At 45.1% G+C, this 21,778-nt stretch overlaps 1 protein-coding gene across 1 annotated transcript; it reads left to right on the plus strand.

Moving 5' to 3' along the window:
* The first annotated feature begins 9,999 nt into the window (after positions 1-9,999).
* On the plus strand, positions 10,000-11,543 carry LOC113225231 (leucine-rich repeats and immunoglobulin-like domains protein 2). The gene is made up of 2 exons (XM_026456731.1): positions 10,000-10,471; positions 10,954-11,543. The coding sequence occupies exons 1-2, from the start codon at positions 10,233-10,235 to the stop codon at positions 10,967-10,969; spliced, it is 255 nt and encodes an 84-aa protein (XP_026312516.1). The 5' UTR covers positions 10,000-10,232; the 3' UTR covers positions 10,970-11,543.
* The last annotated feature ends 10,235 nt before the right edge of the window (positions 11,544-21,778 follow it).

A 21,778-nucleotide genomic window follows, 5' to 3' on the forward strand; every position in this document is an offset into this window, starting at 1 on the left:
CTACATAGTCTTTTGGTTTTTGCTTTTTTTTTTTTTTTTTTTTTTGAGACAGAGTTTCCATCTTGTTGCCTGGGCTGGAGTGCAATGGCGTGATCTCGGCTCACTGCAACCTCTGCCTCCTGGGTTCAAGCGATTCTCCTGACTCAGCCTCCTGAGTGGCTGGGATGACAGGCATGTGCCACCATGCCCGGCTAATTTTGTACTTTTAGTAGAGACGGGGTTTCTCCATGTTGTCAGGCTGGTCTCGAACTCCCAACCTCAGGTGATCCGCCTGCCTTGGCCTCCCAAAGTGCTGGGATTGCAGGTGTGAACCATCATGCCCGGCCCTGCCTAGTATTTTCCACATATTTTGAACATTGTATATTTTAGATATATTGTACATTTGTTAGCAGTTTGCTTTTTTTTTCCATTTGCCACTGTTTTCAGATTTATCTGTGATCCTACTACATCTACCTTTTTTTTTTTTTTTTTTTTTGAGGCGGAGTCTTGCTCTGTCGCGTGGACTGGAGTGCAGTGGCCGGATCTCAGCTCACTGCAAGCTCCGCCTCCCGGGTTTATGCCATTCTCCTGCCTCAGCCTCCCGAGTAGCTGGGACTACAGGCGCCCGCCACCTCGCCCGGCTAGTTTTTGTATTTTTAGTAGAGACGGGGTTTCACGGTGTTAGCCAGGATGGTCTCGATCTCCTGACCTCGTGATCCGCCCGTCTCGGCCTCCCAAAGTGCTGGGGTTACAGGCTTGAGCCACCGCGCCCGGCCTACCTTTTTTGTTTTTTTGAGATGACTTCTTTCGCTGTTGCTCAGGCTGGAGTGCAGTGGCATGCTCTCAGCTCACTGCAATCTCTGACTCCGGATTTCAAGCAATTCTCCCGCCTGAGCCTCCCAAGTAGCTGGGATTACAAGCCTGTGCCACCACACCGGCTGATGTTTGTATTTTTAGTAGAGACGGGGTTTCACCATGTTGGCCCGGCTGGTCTGGAACTCCTGACCTTGTGATCTGCCTGTCTCAGTCTCCCAAAGTGCTGGGATTACAGGAGTGAGCCACCGTGCCTGGCCAGTTCTACTTTTTTAACTCTGAGAGTGTCTTTGTGATTATTTTCACCTTAGAATACCATGCACATTTGGGATTTTTATTGGGATTGCATTAAATCTGTAAATCAGTCTGAGAGGATTGACATCTTTTATTTGTTTGTTTTTAATTTATTTTTAATTTTAGAGGAAGGGTCTTGTTGTGTTGCTCAAGCTGGCCTTGAACTCCTGGGCTCAAGCAATCCCACTGCCTCAGCCTTCCAAGTAATTGAGATTATAGGCCCACACCACCACACCTGGTCATCATCTTTATAATAGTGATTTTTTTTTTTTTTTTTGAGACAAAGTCTCACTCTGTTGCCCACGCTGGCGCACAGTGGCACAGTCTTGGCTTGCTGCAATGTAGAACACCTGGGTTTAATTGATTCTCCTGCCTCAGCCTCCGGAGTAGCTGGGATTACAGGCACCTGCCACCACATTCAGCTAATTTTTGTATTTGTAGTAGAGATGAGATTTCACCATGTTGGCCAGGCTGGTATTGAACTGTTGACCTCAAGTAATCCACCCGCTTTAGCCTCCCAAAGTGCTGGGATTACAGGCATGAGCCATTTTGCCTGGATTATAATATTGATTCTTTCAGTCTGAGAGCATAGTATTTTTCTCCATCTATTTAGATCCTTTTTTATACTTTCCAATAAAGTTTTAGAATGTTCTCTATATACTTTTTCTCTTGTATTTCTTTGTTTGATCTAGGTATCTTTTAGTTTTTATTGCTATTGCATATGCCATCTTAAAAATATTTGATAATTGCTGATTTATTATGATAACATTGATTTTAGTATATTGATCTTGTAGTCACATCCTTGTTGAAATTTTTTGTTAAATTGTTTACTTTAGATTCTTTTGGATTTTTTTCTGCAGAGAATCATATCCTGTGTAAGTAAGAGCAGTTTTGTTTGCTCCCTTATGATTTTATATCTTTAATATCTTTTTCTTAACTTATACTGGTTAGGACTTCTGGAATAGTGTCCAGTAGAAGCAATGATAGGCATCGTCTTGACCCTAATGTAAAAGGAATATTTTAAATGTCTCACTGTTAAGTAAAAGTTGCTATAGGTTTTGGTAAACACCTTTTATTAGCAAGAAGAAGTTCATTCTATTCCAAGTTGGCCAAGAGTTTTTTTTTGTTTGTTTGTTTTTGTTTGTGTTTTTGTTTTTGAGACAGTCTTGCCCTGTTGCCCAGGATGGAATGCAATGGTGTGATCTCAGCTCACTGCAACTTCCGCCTCCCAGGTTCAAATGATTCTCCCGCCTCAGCCTCCTGAGTAGTTGGGATTACAGATGCCTGCCACCCCGCCCAGCTAATTTTTCTATTTGTAGTAGAGATGGGGTTTCACCATGTTGGCCAGGCTGGTCTTGAACTCCTGACCTCCTGATCTGCCTACCTCAGCCTCCCAAAGTGCTGGGATTACAGGCGTGAGCCACCACGCCCAGCCAACTCTTGGCAATATATTATATATCATACAGTGTATATTTACATATTTTATATGATATGTATATGATATATATTATATATTAAATAGTACATATGTGTTAAAGAGGAAAACCATACTATTTCAGGATGTACAAATATATGCTACATATATATGACATATCACATATATCACATAAAAAGTATTTTTTCATACACTAAAATAGTTATGTTTTTTCTCCTTTACTTTGATAATGTAGTGGATTGCTGGCACTCTCTCGTTAACCTATTAAAGAGGCCATTTGGGCCAGGCGCGGTGGCTCAAGCCTGTAATCCCAGCACTTTGGGAGGCCGAGACGGGCGGATCACGAGGTCAGGAGATCAAGACCAACCTGGCTAACACAGTGAAACCCCGTCTCTACTAAAAAATACAAAAAACTAGCCGGGCGAGGTGGCGGGCGCCTGTAGTCCCAGCTACTCGGGAGGCTGAGGCAGGAGAATGGTGTGAACCCGGGAGGCGGAGCTTGCAGTGAGCTGAGATGCGGCCACTGCAGTCCAGCCTGGGCCACAGAGCAAGACTCCGTCTCAAAAAAAAAAAAAAAAAAAAAAAAAAAAAAAAAAAAAAAAAAAAAAAAATAAAGAGGCCATTTGTAGGCCTGTTTGCTGTGTGGGTGGTTTTGATGGGAACAAGATGGAAAGATGTGTTCAATTATGAGGCAACTAAGGTGGTATAGATGAAAGATTATTGTGTATTGGATTGGTGTGGTGGTAAGAGAGATGGAAAGAAGTAGTCAGTTTTAAAATATATTTTGGATTTGCTGAAGGGTTGGAATAAGGTAAGGAGTAGATGGAGAACAAAGGGAAAGGAAAGAAAAGACTCAAAGTTGAGATCCAAATTTCTGGCTGTAGATTTTTCTTTAAAAATTGTGGTAAAAAATATATAATATAAAATTTAACCATTTGGAACTATTTTTATTTTTAAGTATACAGTTCTGTGGTAATAAGTACATTCACGGGGTGAGGGGAGTGGGGAAGGAGAGCATTAGGAGATATCCCTAATGTAAATGACCAGTTAATGGGTGCAGCACACCAACATGGCACGTGTATACATACGTAACAAACCTGCACGTTGTGCACATGTACCCTAGAACTTAAAGTATAATAATAATAAAAAACTAATAACAGCAACAAAAAAGTACACTCACATTGTTGTGCAACCATTGCCACCATCTATCTTCAGAACTTTTTTCATTTTCCCAAACTGAAACTCACCATGCATTAAACAATAACTCCCCATTCTCTCCTCCTCCTAGCTCCTCCTAGCCCAATCACCAATCTATTTTCTGTCTGTATGAATTTGACTATTGTAAGTACCTCATATAAGTGCAATCACACTATTTGTCTTTTTTTTTTTTTTTTTTGAGACGGAGTCTCGCTCTGTCGCCTGGGCTGGAGTGCAGTGGCCGGATCTCAGCTCACTGCAAGCTCCGCCTCCCGGGTTTATGCCATTCTCCTGCCTCAGCCTCCCGAGTAGCTGGGACTACAGGCACCAGCCACCTTGCCCGGCTAGCTTTTTGTATTTTTTAGTAGAGACGGGGTTTCACCGTGTTAGCCAGGATGGTCTCGATCTCCTGACCTCGTGATCCGCCCGTCTCGGCCTCCCAAAGTGCTGGGATTACAGGCTTGAGCCACCGCGCCCGGCCTATTTGTCCTTTTATAACTGATTTATTTTACTTAGCATAATGTTTTCAAGGTTTATTTACATTGTAGCAAGTATCAGGATTCCCTTCCTTTCTTTTTTTTTTTTTTTGAGAGGGAGTTTCGAGTTTCAGTGTTTCACTCTTGTTGCCCAGGCTGCAGTGCAATGGCGCAATCTTGGCTCACTGCAACCCTCCATTTCCCAGGTTCAAATGATTCTCCTGCCTCAGTATCCCGAGTAGCTGGGATTACAGGTGTGTGCCACCATGCCCGGCTAATTTTTTTGTATTTTTAGTAGAGATGGGGTTTCACCATGTTGGTCTTGAACTCCTGACCTCAGGTGATCCACTCACCTCAGTCTCCCAAAGTGCTGGGATTACAGGTGTCAGCCACTGTGCCCAGCCAGGATTCCCTTCCTTTCAAAGGCTGAATCAATCATATATATATATATATACACACACACACACGCACACCAAATTTTGCTTGTTTATTTATCCATTGATAAGACACTTGGGCTGCTTCCACGTTTTGGCTATTGTGAATAATATTGCTATGGAACATGGGTATACCCATATTCCTTCAAATTATTTCAATTACTTTATGTTTAATTTTTTGAGGAAATGCTGTATGATTTTCCACAGACTCCCCTCCCCTCTCCTCTCCTCCACTCCCCTCCCCTTACCCCTTCCCTCCCCTCCCCTCACCTCACCTCTCCTTTCTTTTTGAGATGGAGTCTTGCTCTGTTGCCCAGGCTGAAGTGCAATGTCACGATCTCAGCTCACTGCAACCTCCGCCTCCTGAGTTCAAGCGATTCTTCTGCCTCAGCCTCCCAAATAGCTGGTATTACAGGCATGCACCACCAGGCCCAGCTACTTTTTGTGTTTTTAGCAGTGATGGGGTTTCACCATGTTGACCAGTCTGCTCTCAAACTCCTGACCTCAGGTGATCTGCCGCCTTGGCCTCCCAAAGTGCTGGGATTACACGTGTGAGCCACCATACCCAGCCAGCTACATCATTTTATATTCCTACCAGGAATGTACAAGAATTATAGTTTCTCCACATCCTCACCAAACTTATTTTCTGGTTTCTATACATATACATATTATATATATATAATTGCCATCCTAACAGATGTGAAGTAGTATCACATTGTGGTTTAAATTTGGATTTCCTTAATGATTAGTGATCTTGAGCATATTTTACTTGTGCTTTTTGGTCATTTGTGTATCTTTGGAGGAATTCAAGTCCTCTGCCTATTTTCAAATTGGGTTGCATTTTTGTTGTTGAGTTGAAGGAGTTCTTTGTTTTTCTGGATACTAATCCCTTATCTGATATATGATTTGCAAATCTTTTTTTTTTTTTTTTTTGAGACAGAGTCTCGCTCTGGCGCCCAGACTGGAGTGCAGTGGCCGGATCTCAGCTCACTGCAAGCTCCGCCTCCCGGGTTCACGCCATTCTCCTGCCTCAGCCTCCCCAGTAGCTACAGGCACCTGCCACCTCGCCCGGCTAGTTTTTTGTATGTTTTTAGTAGAGACGGGGTTTCACCATGTTAGCGAGGATGGTCTCGATCTCCTGACCTCGTGATCTGCCCATCTCGGCCTCCCAAAGTGCTGGGATTACAGGTTTGAGCCACCGCGCCCGGCCGCAAATCTTTTCTTCCATCACATGGGGTAGCTTTTCACTCTGTAGATAGTGTTCTTTAATGAACTGTTTTTAATTTTGACGAAGTACAATTTATCTATTTTTTCTGGCTTTAGGTTTCACTCCAATAAATAGTAGTTACAATTGTTATCATTATTTCTTCTTTGTTTTAGTGGGAAAAGGAGATAGGTGAAGGAAGAGATGGAAGGAGACAAAAATGCATTCTCACTAGATTTGGGCATATTTACAGAGAAGCAGTGAAATTAACAGTAATTTTTTTTTTTTTTTTGAGACGGAGTCTCGCTCTGTCACCCAGTCTGGAGTGCAGTGGCGTGATCTCAGCTCACTGCAACTTCCACCTCCTGGGTTCACGTCATTCTCCTGCCTCAGCCTCCCGAGTAGCTGGGACTACAGGCGCCGGCCACCATGCCCGGCTAATTTTTTTTTTTTTGAGACAGAGCTTTGCTCTTGTTGCCCAGGCTGGAGTGCAATGGCATGATCTCGGCTCACCGCAACCTCCACCTCCCAGGTTCAAGCTAATCTCCTGCCTCAGCCTCCCTAGTAGCTGGGATTACAGGCATGTGCCACCCCGCCCGGCTAATTTTGTATTTTTAGTAGAGACAGGGTTTCTCCATGTTGGTCAGGCTGTTCTCGAACTCTCGACCTCAGGTGATCTGCCCGCCTCGGCCTCCCAAAGTGCTGGGATTACAGGCATGAGCCACCATGCCCGGCAATTTTTTGTATTTTTAATAGAGATGGGTTTTCACCATGTTAGCCAGGATGGTCTAGATCTCCTGACCTCATGATCTGCCCACCTCGGCCTCCCAAAGTGCTGGGATTACAGGTGTGAGCCACCGTGCCCGGCTTTTTTTTTTTTTGAGATGGAATCTTGCTCTGTTGCCCATGCTGGAGTGCAATGGTGCAATCTTGGCTCACTGCAACCTCCGCCTCCCAGGTTCAAGCAATCCTCGTGCCTCAGCCTCCCCAGTAGCTGGGATTACAGGCGTGCAGCACCAAGTCTAATTTTTGTATTTTTAGTAAAGACAGACTTTTGCCATATTAGCCAGGCTTGTCTCAAACTCCTGACTTCAAGTAATCTGCATGCCTCGGCCTCCAAAATTGCTGGAATTATAGGCATGAGCCACTGCACCTGGCCAAATTAACAGTAATTTAGTCAACGATAAATATTTATTCAGCGTTGCTTATATTCCAGACACTGCTCTTAGCAATGGAGATGTACAATGACAAAACATACCTGTAACAGTATGCTTTGGAAAGATAATTCTAGTGACAGTTTAGAGACTTGGAGACAGGAGAGACTGGAGGACAGGAGATGGGTTCAAAGGTTATTGGAATACTAGTCATATGAGATGAAGGTCTGAACTAAGTAGCAGTGGGGATGGAGAGCTGGGGAAAGATCTGAGACATTGCTGAGGGGGAATCAAGAGAGTCTAGTGACTGGATGTGACAGGAAAGAATGGGAGGAAAGCACAGGCAATCCTGAGACTTCTAGTTTGAAAGAATAGAACTGATAAGGTTAGTTAGCTATGACTTTGCAAAGAGTAAAGTCCTGCGGTAACGAGATATAGGGCAGTTAAATTGTAAGGGATTAGCGTTTACGCTAAGGTGTGGAACAAGGGATATCAAGTGAGTAGTGTTTTTTTGTTGTTTTTAGTAATCTGGAGCTGGGGTATACTGTGCTTACGGATTCCACCGAACTCTAAAATCTCGGACCAGGTACCTTAGCACCCACAGATTAATTAGACAATTGAGGGCAATGAATACAAAAACCCTATATTCCATTGTTAATCAGAAATGAATCACTAAATTCTGTTAAAAACATCGCCGGGCGCGGCGGCTCAAGCCTGTAATCCCAGCACTTTGGGAGGGCACTTTGGGAGGCAGAGACGGGCGGATCATGAGGTCAGGAGATCAAGACCATCCTGGCTAACACGGTGAAACCCCGTCACTACTAAAAACTACAAAAAACTAGCCGGGCGAGGTGGCGGCGCCTGTAGTCCCAGCTACCCGGGAGGCTGAGGCAGGAGAATGGCGTGAACCCGGGAGGCGGAGCTTGCAGTGAGCTGAGATCCGGCCACAGCACTCCAGCCTGGGTGACAGAGCCAGACTCCGTCTCAAAAAAACAAAAAAACCCATGTATTTGTGGCTGGGAGTGGTGGCTCACACCTGTAATCCCAGCACTTTGGGAGGCTGAGGCAGGCGGATGACCTGAGGTCGGGAGTTCAAGACCAGCTGACCAACACGGAGAAACCCCATCTCTACTAAAAATACAAAACTAGCTGGGCATGGTGGCGCATGACTGTAATTAATGCCAGTTACTCAGGAGGCTGAGGCAGGAGAATCGCTTGAACCCGGGAGGCAGAAGTTGTGGTGAGCCAAAATCATGCCACTACACTCCGGCCTGGGTAACAAGAGCAAAACTTCGTCTAAAAAAAAAAAAAAAAAACCCAACAAAAACATGTATTTGTGGCCAGTCAGGGTGGCTCATGCCTGTAATCCCACACTTTGAGAGGCTGAGGTGAGTGGATCACCTGAGGTGAGGAGTTTGAGACCAGCATGGCCAACATGGTGAAACCCCGTCTCTACTAAAAATACAAAAATTAGCGGGGCATGGTGGTGCACACCTATAGTCCTAGCTACTTGTGAGGCTGAGGCAGGAGAATCGCTTGAATCTGGGAGGTGGAGGTTGCAGTGAGCCACTTATTGGGGAAGATACAGGCTAGAGAGCATTACTTTCTAATGGCCCCATTTGGTATAGTTTCATAGGAAAGCTCTGAAACTATAATGCAGAAAGGAACTAAACTGCCTCCTTTTTTTTTTGTGGGGTTCCTGCCTGTGCCGGATTTCTTACCGGAGTTTGTTAAGTCTGCTCAACAGCTAAGGGAAGGAGGCTAAGAGTATGTTTCATTCTGCTGTCTTGGCTTTAAAAGTTTGGTTTGGGCCGGAGCATTGGATATGGCCTTGTTTCCAATAGATACTTCAATATTAAAAAAAAAACAGAAAAAGGTTTTTAAAAACATAATTATGACTCCATAATCTGCCATGGGAAAGATTGCTTTCAGTTACTTTCTAAGAGAACCCTAATCTAGGCATTATCATTCTTTTCAACCTGCTCAGATTTTCAATTTATGTCAGAAAACCCATGTTAATGTCGAAACTGCCCCTGCCTCATAGTAACCTGGTTTAATCTCTTTGGACTTGTTTCATCATCAGCAATAATTGTCTTGCCAATGTCACTGCCATTGAAGGCGCAAACAAGGTAACAGATGCAAATACCCTTTGAAAAGTTCCCTACATATAAGTGAACCATCACTATTATTCTCAAAGTCTTATTTACAACCTTGGATGGCTGAATGAGCATAAGGTGGTCAGACTTCACTGTTCCTAGTAAGTTTTCCATAGGCTCTGCTTTAGGAGAAATAAATTTCCTCACATCCAGTCTTTGCTTTGTTGACTGCTCAACACCCTGTTTACTTGTCTCGCTTGCTTTTCTGAGAGTGACCATGACAGCATCCCTCCAAACAGAAAGGTGTTTCCCTTGTATAGACAAGCAGGTGCAGTCCCACCAAAATTTATTGAACTCCAAGCTAGATCAAAAGGTGGAGGCACACCGATGAAGAAACAGAGCCTCCACCTTCAGGAGCTTACAAGGCCATTAACAGAGTGATACTGATCACATGCAAGTGGGAGTTGCCGCCTACTTGCAGAAGAGCAGGGGCTACAGTCAAACAGCAGGGGGCAGAAGAGGCTCGAGCTCGGCTCTGGAGGACGAGCTGGCCAAAGCCAGGATAGAAACTCCCGTGACCCATTCGTGTCTGCTACTTGGAAGGCAGCCCTTCTGCCACTGCGCTTTCTTAAAGCCCAGAGCAAATAAAAGATCCTTTTCTACTACTACAGTAGATAGACCTGTAGTCAGGACTTTGAACTCACAGCCATTTGCCGCACCATTCCCTCTTAAGGAACTACTGCGCCCTCCAGCGGAAGAACAGCGGCGGAATTCCACAGCGGCACCTAAAGTCCCTGAACACCTTAAAGTCCTCCTCCTAAAGAAACTCGGCTGCGTGTGGCCCCACCCCTCACTCAGTTCCGCCCCGGACGCAACCTCGTCTTATGGCACCGATTGGCTGACCCCTGTGCGTGAGGACGTAGCGTCGTGGGGCGCGGCGGACGAGCCCTGTCAGGCCTCAGCGGTGTGTCCTAGGCCGTAGCTCCCGCTGTCGCGCTGCATCTGCTCCTTGCATGCATGTAGCTGGTACAGCTCTCAGCCGGGGCTTCGGGAGACGGTGCAGCCGCTGAGCATCTCTGCTGAGCTTCTCCGCCGATCCTCCTTTTCTAGCAGGCAGCTCTTCTAGGCCAGGTCCAGGTCGAGGGGGAAAATGGCGCCCGCGCCCCTAGGAATCCCGGAGAAGCAGTTGCTAGGGTGTCGATCTGGATTGCTTTCCCGGTTATTCTTCCTTGCCCAGAGCGCTCTCCTCCTGTTGCCCGCCGCCGGAGCAGGTCTCTGCCCCGCGCCCTGCTCCTGCCGCATTCCTCTCGTGGACTGCAGTCGCAGGAAACTGCCCGCACCGAGCTGGAGGGCGCTGTCGGGCCTGCTGCCCCCCGACACCGCTATCCTGTGAGTAGAGTGGCCAGGCAGAGTGACCAAAAGGATGGGGAGCTTTCCCTCCACAGGGGCAGGCAGGAGGGAGACAGGCCTGCTTGGTCGGAGGGCGTGGTCGAGAGCCTAAGCCCTGAAGGAAACTGCCGTCAGGATGTTATGAACTTTGTTTTAGGTGGTGGGAGCCTGAAAAAGCCGGTGTTAAGGTTTCTGGAGACGTGTATGATGAAGTCCAGGGTTAAGATTCTTGGGGCCAAGGAGTCTGTGATTTCCTCAGTTGGGGAGGAATTGGGGCGGGGATATTTAATGATAAGGACTCACGGGTCCTGGGCACCAGCATGGACTTTGGATGGTTGGTGGGGGTGGGTTGAGCACGGAACAGTGCTTTCTGCTTACTTTGAGCTGCATTATTTGGTGTGTACCTCAGACTTAGTGGTCCTCAGGCACGTGATTTTATAACCATGATCTCCAAAGACCTGTGAACTGTCTTTTGTCCTTAGTTCGCATGTTGGCTGATTTTGTGCTGCAGTTTTGATACTTAACAGGGTTGAAAAGTTCATTGTGATGAATCAGGAGATCCTGTACTAATTCAGAACATCTTTGTAAGTAGCATTCTTGATCTAATTTAAACTTAACTGTAAAGAGGAGTATTTTTTCCGAAACCATTTGATGCCTTGTTTTCAGGCATCTTCTTGTGGCAAATAACCCAAAAATCAGTTCTGTTTATTTATGTATGTAAAGCAGGTACAACAGTTGAATGAATTCTGGAATCTCCACTGTTGAGTTTTCACTTTGACAGGTCTTTATTAGACAGTGGAACTTGGAGGGCTCCTCATTCTGAGTCAGCCTGGGTATTAGGAACAACAGCAGGTATTAAATGCTGCAATTATGGGGCCTCTTAACCACTAACATACAGTTATTTCTCGTCACTAACTGAGCAACACGTTTATTAACTGACAGATTTCTGATGGAGTCGTTAAGAAAGAGTCATCACTGGGCCAGCCCCGGTGGCTCACGCTTGTAATCTCAGCACTTTGGGAGACCGAAGCGGGCGGATCACAAGGTCAAGTGATCGAGACCGTCCTGGCCAACATGGTGAAACACTGTATCTACTAAAAATACAAAAAAATTAGCTGGGCGTGGTGGTGCACGCCTGTAGTCCCAGCTACTCGGGAGGCTGAGGCAGGAGAATCGCTTGGACTCGGAAGGTGGAGGTTGCAGTGAGCTGAGATTGCCCCGCGGCACTCCAGACAGGAAAAAGAGCGAGACTCCACCTCTGGGGCGGGGGGCGGGGCGGGCCTGGGGGGCGGCCCACGCTTGTAATCCCAGCACTCTGGGAGGCCGAGGCGGGCGGATCACCAAAGGTTGGGAGTTCGAGACCAGCCTGACCAACATGGATAAACCCCGTCTCTACTAAAAATACGAAGTTAGCTGGGCGTGGTGGCGCATACCTGTAATACTAGCTACACCCTGAGGCAGGAGAATCACTTGAACCCGGGAGGCTGAGGTTGGGGTGAGCCGAGATCATGCCATTGCACTTCAGCCTAGGCAACAAGAGCGAAACTCCGTCTCAGAAAAAAAAAGAATCATCACTAAAAAAATAGGTTGAAGTGCGAAGTGCAATTAAAATATGAGAGGCTACTTGGATTTTTATTGGAAATAGAATACAAATAAGAGGTGTTGCAGAGGTTAAGAAGTATTCATATATTTGCAAATAGGTTAGCACAGATAGGAAAGAAATTTACCTCATATAGTCGTTGAGAAAATTAACAAATAACCAAATGTTTTAGTAAATATAGAACTGCAGTGCAATAAGATGCTTTCTCTCTTATGGTAGTGACACCTGTAGTCAATTCTGGTTTTATTGACTCAAATTTAAAAACTCATATCAGTGTGCAGTGTAGTCTGAGTTAAACCTAGCACAGACTCTTTGTTATGCAGCAAGTGCCTTTTTCTAAGACATTCTTGGAAGAGCTACCTGATTATAACAATAAATCTGGCACAGATTTGACAAAACAACTTCATTTAGCTGTAATTGAAATGAATGTGGCCTACTTTTTTTTTTTTTTTTTTTTTTGAGATGGAGCCTTGCTCTTGTTGCCCAGGCCGGAGTGCAATGGCATGACCTTGGCTGACTGCAACCTCTGCTTCCTGGGTTCAAGCAATTCTCTGCCTCAGCCTCCCAAGCAGCTGAGATTACAGGCATTCGCTAGCATGCCTGGCTAATTTTTTGTATTTTTAGTAGAAGTGGGGTTTCACCATGTTGGCCAGGCTGGTCTTAAACTCCTGATGTCAGGTGATCTACCCACCTCAGCCTCCCAAAGTGCTGGGGTTACAGGTGTGAGCCACCAAGCCTGGCTTGGCCTACTTTTTTTTTTTTTTTTTTTTTTTTGAAAGAGTCTGGCTCTGTCACCCAGGCTGGAGTTGCAGTGGCACGATCTCGGCTCACTGCAGCCTCTGCCTCCTGGGTTCCAGTGATTCTTCTGCCTCAGACTCCCAGGTAGCTGGGATTACAGACTTGAGCCAGTATGTCCGCCTAATTTTTGTATTTTCAGTAGAGACAGGGTTTCACCATGTTGGCCAGGCTGGTCTCAAACTCCTGACCTCAGGTGATCTACCCGCCTCAGCCTCCCAAAGTGCTAAGATTACAGGCACAAGCCATTGCGCCCGGCCACAGCGTGGCCTACTATTTAAGATTCTCCATTGGTTGGTAAACATTTAGAAGTAATTTTATGTAAGATATATTTTTGTGTTAAGGTTTGATTTTTGTTTAATGAAGACCAATTGCCCAGAGCCAAGTGACATTCAAAATTTTTAATGTCCTATAATGAAATTGACATTTTCAGTTGAAATGAAATGCCTTAGAGAACAATTCTGTTGTAGAAATGTAATTGGATGGGTCTTGTATTGGTAGAACTCTTAGAATATTAGAAGATAGTACCATACTATTTTAAATTGAGAAATGAAACATTCTTCAGCAGTTGCCTTTAGCTATAAAACCACCAAGTACATTTGGATTTCTTTATGTAATTTTGAATGTTGAAACACATGTAATGCTTTAAATATATTAGTGATTCAAATTCACATGCTCAAACTTGTGACTATCAAAATGATTATGGACAAAATTCATTAATACTGGTTTTTGGAAACCTACTCAGATGCTATCTTTATTCTTCTCTGTATGAGAAACTCTCTAGAATATTATTTGATCATTCAGAGCTTGACTGGATTCTCTGTGGGTACAGAGCTCTTTATCACGTTGTTCTGTTTCCACACACATACACAGCATTTAAAGACTAGGTTTATCACTCACCTTATTTTGCAAAGTAACTGTTAGAACCCCTTTCTCCCAGTGATGTGTTGTCTTGGTCATTTCATGATAGTACCAAAACATTAAGAAGTATGTATTTTTAGGGTTAAGGACGCTTCTATAGATTATATAGATTTAGCTTTATGAAAAATTTGTAATCTTTTCTTTTCTTTTTTTTTTTTTTTTTTTGAGACGGAGTCTCGCTCTATCGCCTAGGCTGGAGTGCAGTGGCCGGATCTCAGCTCACTGCAAGCTCCGCCTCCGGGGTTTACGCCATTCTTCTGCCTCAGCCTCCTGAGTAGCTGGGATTACAGGCGCCTGCCACCTAGCCCGGCTAGTTTTTTGTATTTTTTAGTAGAGACAGGGTTTCACGGTGTTAGCCAGGATGGTCTCGATCTCCTGACCTCGTGATCCACCCGTCTCGGCCTCCCAAAGTGCTGGGATTACAGGCTTGAGCCACCGCGCCCGGCCTGTAACCTTTTCTTTACTGTTTTATTTCACTGTAGACTGCAAATTTTTTTTTTTTTTTGAGATGGAGTTTCTCGCTTTCACCCAGGCTGGAGTGAAGCAGTCTGATCTCGACCCACTGCAACCTCCATCGCCCGGGTTCAAGTGATTCTCCTACCTCAACTTCCATGGTAGGGATTATAGGCCTCCTCCATCATGCCCAGCTCAGTTTTGTATTTTTAGTAGAGACGAGGTTTTGCCATGTTGGTCAGGCTGGTCTCAAACTCCTGACCTCAGGTGATCCACCTACCTCGGCCTACCAAAGTGCTAGGATTACAGGTGTGAGCCACTGCGCCTGGCCAACTGCTAAAAGTTTTATCATGGATCAGTATTGGGAACCCATGCTGTACTTGATTAATTTATTGGATTATGTATATACTTAGTTACTTATACTTTTTTAGTTCTTTCTATTTTCATTACAATTGTTTAAAATTTGCTTGCTTTTGTTTCTTTATAATAGTTGTGAACAGATTTCGTTTTTCAGCATATAGAGAGGACATAAGCTTATGTTTGTTTGTTTGTTTGTTTGTTTTGAGACGGAGTCTCACTCTGTTGCCTAGGCTGGAGTGCAGTGGCGCAATCTCAAATCACTGCAACCTCCACCTCCTGGGTTCAAGCAATTCTTTGCCTCAGCCTCCCGAGTAGCTGGGACTACAGGTGCACGCCACCACGCCTAGCTAAGTTTTGTATTTTTAGTAGAGATGGGGTTTCACCATATTGGCCAGGCTTGTCTTGAACTCCTGACCTCAGGTAATCCACCTGCCTTGGCCTCCCAAAGTGCTGAGATTACAGGCATGAGCCACTGTGCCCAGCCATGCTTGTGTTGAATAGCTCTACGGAAGTCTTTCCATGTGTGACTTGGACTTCAGCCTCTGTAGCTATTTTAGTAACCCTGGCAAAATGTTTTCACTCTTAACATGTGGATTTAGTCTTTTTTTTTTTTTTTTTCCCAAGATGGAGTCTTGCTCTGTTGCCCAGGCTGGAGTGCAGTGGCAGAATCTTGGTTCACTGCAACCCCCGCCTCCTGGGTTTAAGTGATTCTCCTGCCTTAGTCTCCCAAGTAGCTGGGTTTACAGGTGCCCACCACCACGCCTGCCTAAATTTTGTATTTTTAGTAGAGATAGGGTTTCACCATGTTGGCCAGGGTGGTCTTGAACTCGCGACCTCAGGTGATCCACCCACCTTGGCCTCCCATGGATTTCGTCTTGATCCCTTTAAAGATTATGAGCTCACTAGCAATGACTTGTGTGATGTCAAGCAAAAACTGCATAGCTTTGCCTATATTTCATATTTCCTTCCTAAAGGGACAGATCATTTGCAGTTCCTTTCTACTTTTTTTTTTTTTGAGATGGAGTTTCGCTCTTGTTGCCCAGGCTGGAGTACAATGGTGTGATCTCAGCTCACTGCAACCTCCACTTCCCAGGTTCAAACACTTCTCCTGCCTCAGCCTCCCGAGTAGCTGGCATTACAGGCATGCGCCACCACGCCCGGCTAATTTTGTAGTTTTAGTAGAGATGGGGTTTCTCCATGTTGGTTAGGCTGGTCTCGATCTCCCAACCTCAGGTGATCCACCCACCTCGGCTTCCCAAAGTGCTGGGATTACAAGCGTGAGCCACCATGCCCAGCCTTCCTTTATACATTTGTAGTGACATTGGTAAGGATTAAGATATTCTTAGGAAAACATTTTTGGGTTTTAGAAGGGTAGAAGAGTTGATTTGAGGGCTTTTAAAGTTCATTCCAGTTCTAGTTTCTTTCTCTTGCTTTTTTTCCGAAAATGAAGTCTTCCATCCTTCTATTACATGTAGAGGGTAAAAACTGTGAAGAAAACTGAGAGGAGGCAATTTTTTTTTGTTTTGTTTTTTGAGATGGAGTTTTGCTCTTGTTGCCCAGGCTGGAGTGCAATGGCGCAATCTCGGCTCACCACAACCTCCACCTCCTGGATTGAAGCGATTCTCCTGCCTCAGCCTCCTGAGTAGCTGGGATTACAGGCATGTGCCACCATGCCCAGTTAATTTTTTTTTTTTTTTTTTTTTTTTTTGAGATGGAGTAGTATCTCCTGAGTAGCTGGGATTACAAGCACATGCCACAATGCCTAGCTAATTTTGTATTTTTAGTAGAGACGGGGTTTCTCCATGTTGGTCAGGCTGGTCCCAAACTCCCAACCTCAGGTGATCCGCCCCGCCTTGGCCTCCCAAAGTGCTGGGATTATGGCCATGAGCCACCGTGCCCGGCCATTTTTTGGTATTTTTAGTAGAGACGAGGTTTCACCATATTGGCCAGGCTGGTCTGAAACTCCTGACTTTATAATCCGCCTGCCTCGCCTCCCAAAGTGCTGAGATTACAGGTGTGAGTCGCCACACCTGGCTCTCTTTGTCTTCTTTTAAAGCCACCCGCCAGTCACATCATGGAGGCCCCACCCTGTTGACCTTACCTGTTATCTAATCCTGATTACATCCCAAAGGCCCCACTTCTAATCAACATATGCGTTGGGGATTAAAGTTTGCAATACATAAAATTTGGGAGACACATTCACATCATAGCAATAGGAAATACCGTCTTTGGTGGAAAACCATGTGGCTTAGAACGCAATTCTTTTTTTTTTTTTGAGACAGAGTCTCACTCTGTCGCCCAGGCTGGAGTGCAGTGGCCGGATCTCAGCTCACTACAAGCTCTGCCTCCCGGGTTTATGCCATTCTCCTGCCTCAGCCTCCCGAGTAGCTGGGACTACAGGTGCCCACCACCTCGCCCGGCTAGTTTTTTGTATTCTTTAGTAGAGACGGGGGTTTCACCGTGTTAGCCAGGATGGTCTCGATCTCCTGACCTCGTGATCCGCCCGTCTCGGCCTCCCAAAGTGCTGGGATTACAGGCTTGAGCCACCGCGCCCGGCCTCCCCAACTTATTCTATCTCTCTTCCCAATAGACAACTTAAGCCATGATGGAGCTGATGGCTGGTGGAGCCTTATTAGATCGTATTTATCATCATTACCATCATCTGAAAGCAACCTTGAAGCACTCATAAGTGCTGTGAAGCTAGGGTGACTAATTTTCCAATTTGCCCAGGACAGAGAAATTTCCTGGCGTGTGGGACTTATTCCAGTTTTAGCATTGGAAATGTCCTAGCAAACTGAAAAGAGTTGATTACCTCTGAACTGAGGGAGTTTTAAATAAAATGGGTCCGTTAAGACATGATTGAGACAAACATAAAAGATATGCAGAGAGTCAAACCTTCTTTTTTGTTTGTTTGTTTGCTTGTTTGTTTTTGAGACAGAGTCTTGCTCTGTTGCCCAGGCGGGAGTGCAGTGGCGTACTCTTGGCTCACTGCAGTCTCTGCCTCCCAGGTTCAAGCGATTCTCCTGCCTCAGCCTCCAGAGTAGCTGGGATTACAGACATGTTATCATGCCCGACTAATTTTTGTAGTTTTAGTAGAGATGGGGTTTCACCATGTTTGCCAGGCTGGTTTCGAACTCCTGACCTCAGGTGATCCTCCTGCCTCAGCCTCCCAAAGTGCTGGGATTACAGGTGTGAGCCACCGCACCTGGCCTGTCAAACCTTCTTTGAACCAACATATGAATAAATGAAGGCATTAACTTTTCTCTCCCATGTGAGTGAAATTTGTAGATATTTGAAGCTTACTCTTCAAATGCCAACAAATGTATACTTACTAGATTTAAAATGTCCTGAGACACATTAAGTATAGTTCCCTATGATGTTTATCAAAGAATATAAAAGATAGATTTGCCTTTTTTGTTTGTTTTTTGAGATGGAGTTTCGCTCTTGTTGCCCAGGCTGGAGTGCAATGGCACGATCTCAGCTCATCGCAACCTCTGCCTGCCTCCTGGGTTTAAGCGATTCTCCTGCCTCAGTCACCTGAGTAGCTGGGATTACAGGCATGTGCCACCACGCCTGGCTAATTTTGTATTTGAAGTAGAGATGGGGTTTCTCCATGTTGGTCAGGCTGGTCTCAAACTTCTGACCTCAGGTGATCCGCCTGCCTCAGCCTCCCTAGGCATTAGCCACCGCGCCCGGCCTTTTTTTTTGTGACAGAGTTTTGCTCTTGTTACCCAGGCTCGAGTGCAGTGGCGTAGTCTCGGCTCACTGCAACCTCCACCTCCTGGGTTCAAGCAATTCTCCAGCCTCAACCACTGGAGTAGCTGGGATTACAGGTGCTCGCCACCATGCCCAGCTAATTTTTGTATTTTTAGTAGAGATGGGGTTTCGCCATATTGGCTAAGCTGGTCTCAAACTTCTGACCTCAGGTGATCTGCCCACTTCAGCTTCCTGAAGTGCTGGGATTACAGGCCTGAGCCACCACGCCCGGTGATTTGTCTTTTTTGATAATATATCAGTAAGTAATGAGCATTGGAATATAGGACAATAAAGCAAAATAGTTGAGGTTTGAAGTATGACAGAGGTTGTTTTGAGCTTGCTTCTGTCAATTACTATACATGTAGCCTTTGCCAAGTTACTTTATCTGGGTTTTGGTTTTCTCAGCTGTAAACTGGGAATAATAATTACACTATTGGGCCGGGCGCGGTGGCTCAAGCCTGTAATCCCAGCACTTTGGGAAGCCGAGACGGGCGGATCACGAGGTCAGGAGATCGAGACCATCCTGGCTAACATGGTGAAACCCCGTCTCTACTAAAAAAATACAAAAAACTAGGCAGGCGAGGTGGCGGGCGCCTGTAGTCCCAGCTACTCGGGAGGCTGAGGCAGGAGAATTGTGTAAACCCGGGAGGCAGAGCTTGCAGTGAGCTGAGATCCGGCCACTGCACTCCAGCCCAGGCGCGGGACTCCGTCTCAAAAAAAAAATAATAATAATAATTACACTATTACATAGGATAGTGCCCAGTAGGCCATAATAAGCACCCAGTAAATAATAAATGGTAGGAATTTTATAATTCTTGTTAATAACCTCCAGAATTATTGTCTGGGCTAAATAGCTGCAGTCTTGACCTCCCAGGCTCAAGTGACAATCAATCCTCCCACCTCAGCCTCCTGCATAGCTGGAACTTTAGCCAAATGCCACCATGCCCAGCTATTTTTTTTTATTTTTTTTATTTTTTTTTAGTTTCTGAGAGATGGGGTCTTATTATGTTACCCAGACTGGTCTCAAACACCTAGACTCAAACGAGCCTCCTCCCTTGGCCCTCCAAACTGCTGGGATTGTAGATGTGAGCCATCGTGCCCTGCCACGTGTGCCTTTTGATGGCTCATTTATATCTAGGCCCTCAACTGTATTCCAAATACTTGGGAGTTCTGGAATACCACACTACCTCTAAGTGCGGTATTATAAAAATTGATTAATCTGACATTTTTACCAGCAGTTTCAAGTTAAAATGTTCATTTTCAAATATAATTTTACAAAGGCTTTTCTCTTTGTTCTACAACCCATTTTGTCCAAAAATTTCTTATTCTTCTCTTAATGTTCCTTAAATACAGAAGGACCACTTGGACACTGAACTTTGCTTTCTCAGGGAAGCCCAGGAGAAGAACATTCCTAAAGCACAAGAATGAGACTTTTAAGACAGTAATTGCTTTTCCCCTTTAACTTTACCCTTGATCTTATACTGAAAAAGCAGTAGATAAAGGGGCATGCATGATCCTAAAAGAGAAGGTGCTATGTGAATAAAGGAACGTGAAGGCACATTTGACACAGCTTGCTGACTTTCTCTACCCGTCTCTCTCCTCCACTTACCTGCAGAACTGACGATGCCATCTCAAATCTGTTGGTCACCATCCAATCAACTACACTCCTTACTTTAGGACTGGACACAGAGTCCCCATTAAAGTCATTCTCTTAAATCCATAGTACTCCCCTAAGGTGTTCCCTTAGAGAGAGTAAATACTTTAGAAAAACAGATAAAGTCAAGAATACTGGCATTATTCACATGTCTATTTGAAAGTTGTGGATTTTTTTAAAATCTTGCCAGTCCAAAGTAAACCTATTTGAAAGTGACCACTGAGAGTTGGCCTCCTGTCTAAAGGTTTAGCTGTAAGTAAACAATCTAAAAAAAAAAAAAAAAAAAAAACTAAAGACCTTGTTTTTGTTTTTGATCACACTGTTCAAAGAAGGTTTTTTGTGGGTGAAAGTTCACTAGGCTGAAATAATAGAAACATTGGAGAGTGGAATTATGACCTTTACCCTTAAAGCAGGGGGCCTTAGTTTATTTTTGCTAGCCTCCTTCATGGGAGAACGTGGACACTGCTTGTCTCACTTCTCAGAATATTTTGCAAGTTGATCGGCCGGGCATGGTGACTCATGCCTGTAATCCCAGCACTTTGGGAGGCCGAGGCGGGTGGATCACGAGGTCAGGAGATCGAGACCATCCTTGCTAACACTGTGAAACCTCGTCTCTACTAAAAATATAAAAAAATTAGCCAGGCATGGCAGCACGTGCCTGTAGTCCCAGCTACTCGGGAGGCTGAGGCAGGAGAATCACTTGAACTCAGGAGGCGGAGGTTGCAGTGAGTCGAGATCGCGCCGTTGCACTTCAGCCTGGGTGGCAGAGCGAGACTCCATCTCAAAAAAAAAGATTATCTTGCAAGTTGATATTTGATATGAGGAGAACCAACTGGAGATAATATGTTAAGCAGTTGGGCATCTATCTAGGTCTAGGAAAAGTGGGAACAAATTTCAGGAGGGCTGGTCTTCACTTGACAAATAACCTCCCAAATCATCTGTAATGATTAAAAAGCAAAAGGAAGCTGGGTGCGGTGGCTCATGCCTGTAATCCCAGCACTTTGGGAGACCAAGGCACGCAGATCACAAGGTCAGGAGTTTGAGACCAGCCTGGCCAACACAGTGAAACCCCATCTCTACTAAAAATACAAAAATTAGCTGGGTATGGTGGCATGTGCTTGTAGTCCCAGCTATTTGGGAGGCTGAGGCAGGAGAATCACTTGAAACCCGAAAGGTGGAGGTTACAGCGAGCTGAGACCATGCCATTGCACTCCAGCCTGGGTGACAGAGTGAGACTCCGTCTCAAAAAAAAAAAAAGCAAAAGAAGGCTGGATGCAGTGGCTCACACCTATATTCCCAGTACTTTTGGAGGCAGAGTCAGGTGGATCACTTATGTTCAGGAATTTGAGACCAATGTGACCAACATGGTGAAACCCATCTCTATTAAAAATACAAAAAATTAGCCAGGCGTGGTGGCACACACCTGTAATCCCAGCTACTCAGGAAGCTGAGGCAGGAGAATCGCTTGAACCCGGGAGGCGGAGGTTGCAGTGAGTCGAGATCGCGCCGTTGCACTCCAGCCTGGGTAACAAGAGTGACGCTCTGTCTCAAAAAATTAAAATAAAATAAAAAATAAGTAAAAATAAAAAGCAAAAAGTAAGAGGAATTTTTCCACTCCCATGGCTCTGTATCTGTCTTGCTACAGATTGCTATGAAAACCACCCAGAAGCCGGGCACAGTGGTTCACGCCTGTAATCCCAGCATTTTGGGAGGCCAAGGCAGGCAGATCACGAGGTCAGGAGATTGAGAACATCCTGGCTAACACAGT

The sequence above is a fragment of the Piliocolobus tephrosceles genome, chromosome 1 (genome assembly GCF_002776525.5).
Source record: "Piliocolobus tephrosceles isolate RC106 chromosome 1, ASM277652v3, whole genome shotgun sequence".
NCBI lineage: Eukaryota > Metazoa > Chordata > Mammalia > Primates > Cercopithecidae > Piliocolobus > Piliocolobus tephrosceles.

What these genes read in the sequence shown, in the direction of transcription:
- LOC113225231 (XM_026456731.1), top strand. Translation starts at nt 10,233, where the DNA reads ATGGCGCCCGCGCCCCTAGGAATCCCGGAGAAGCAGTTGCTAGGGTGT.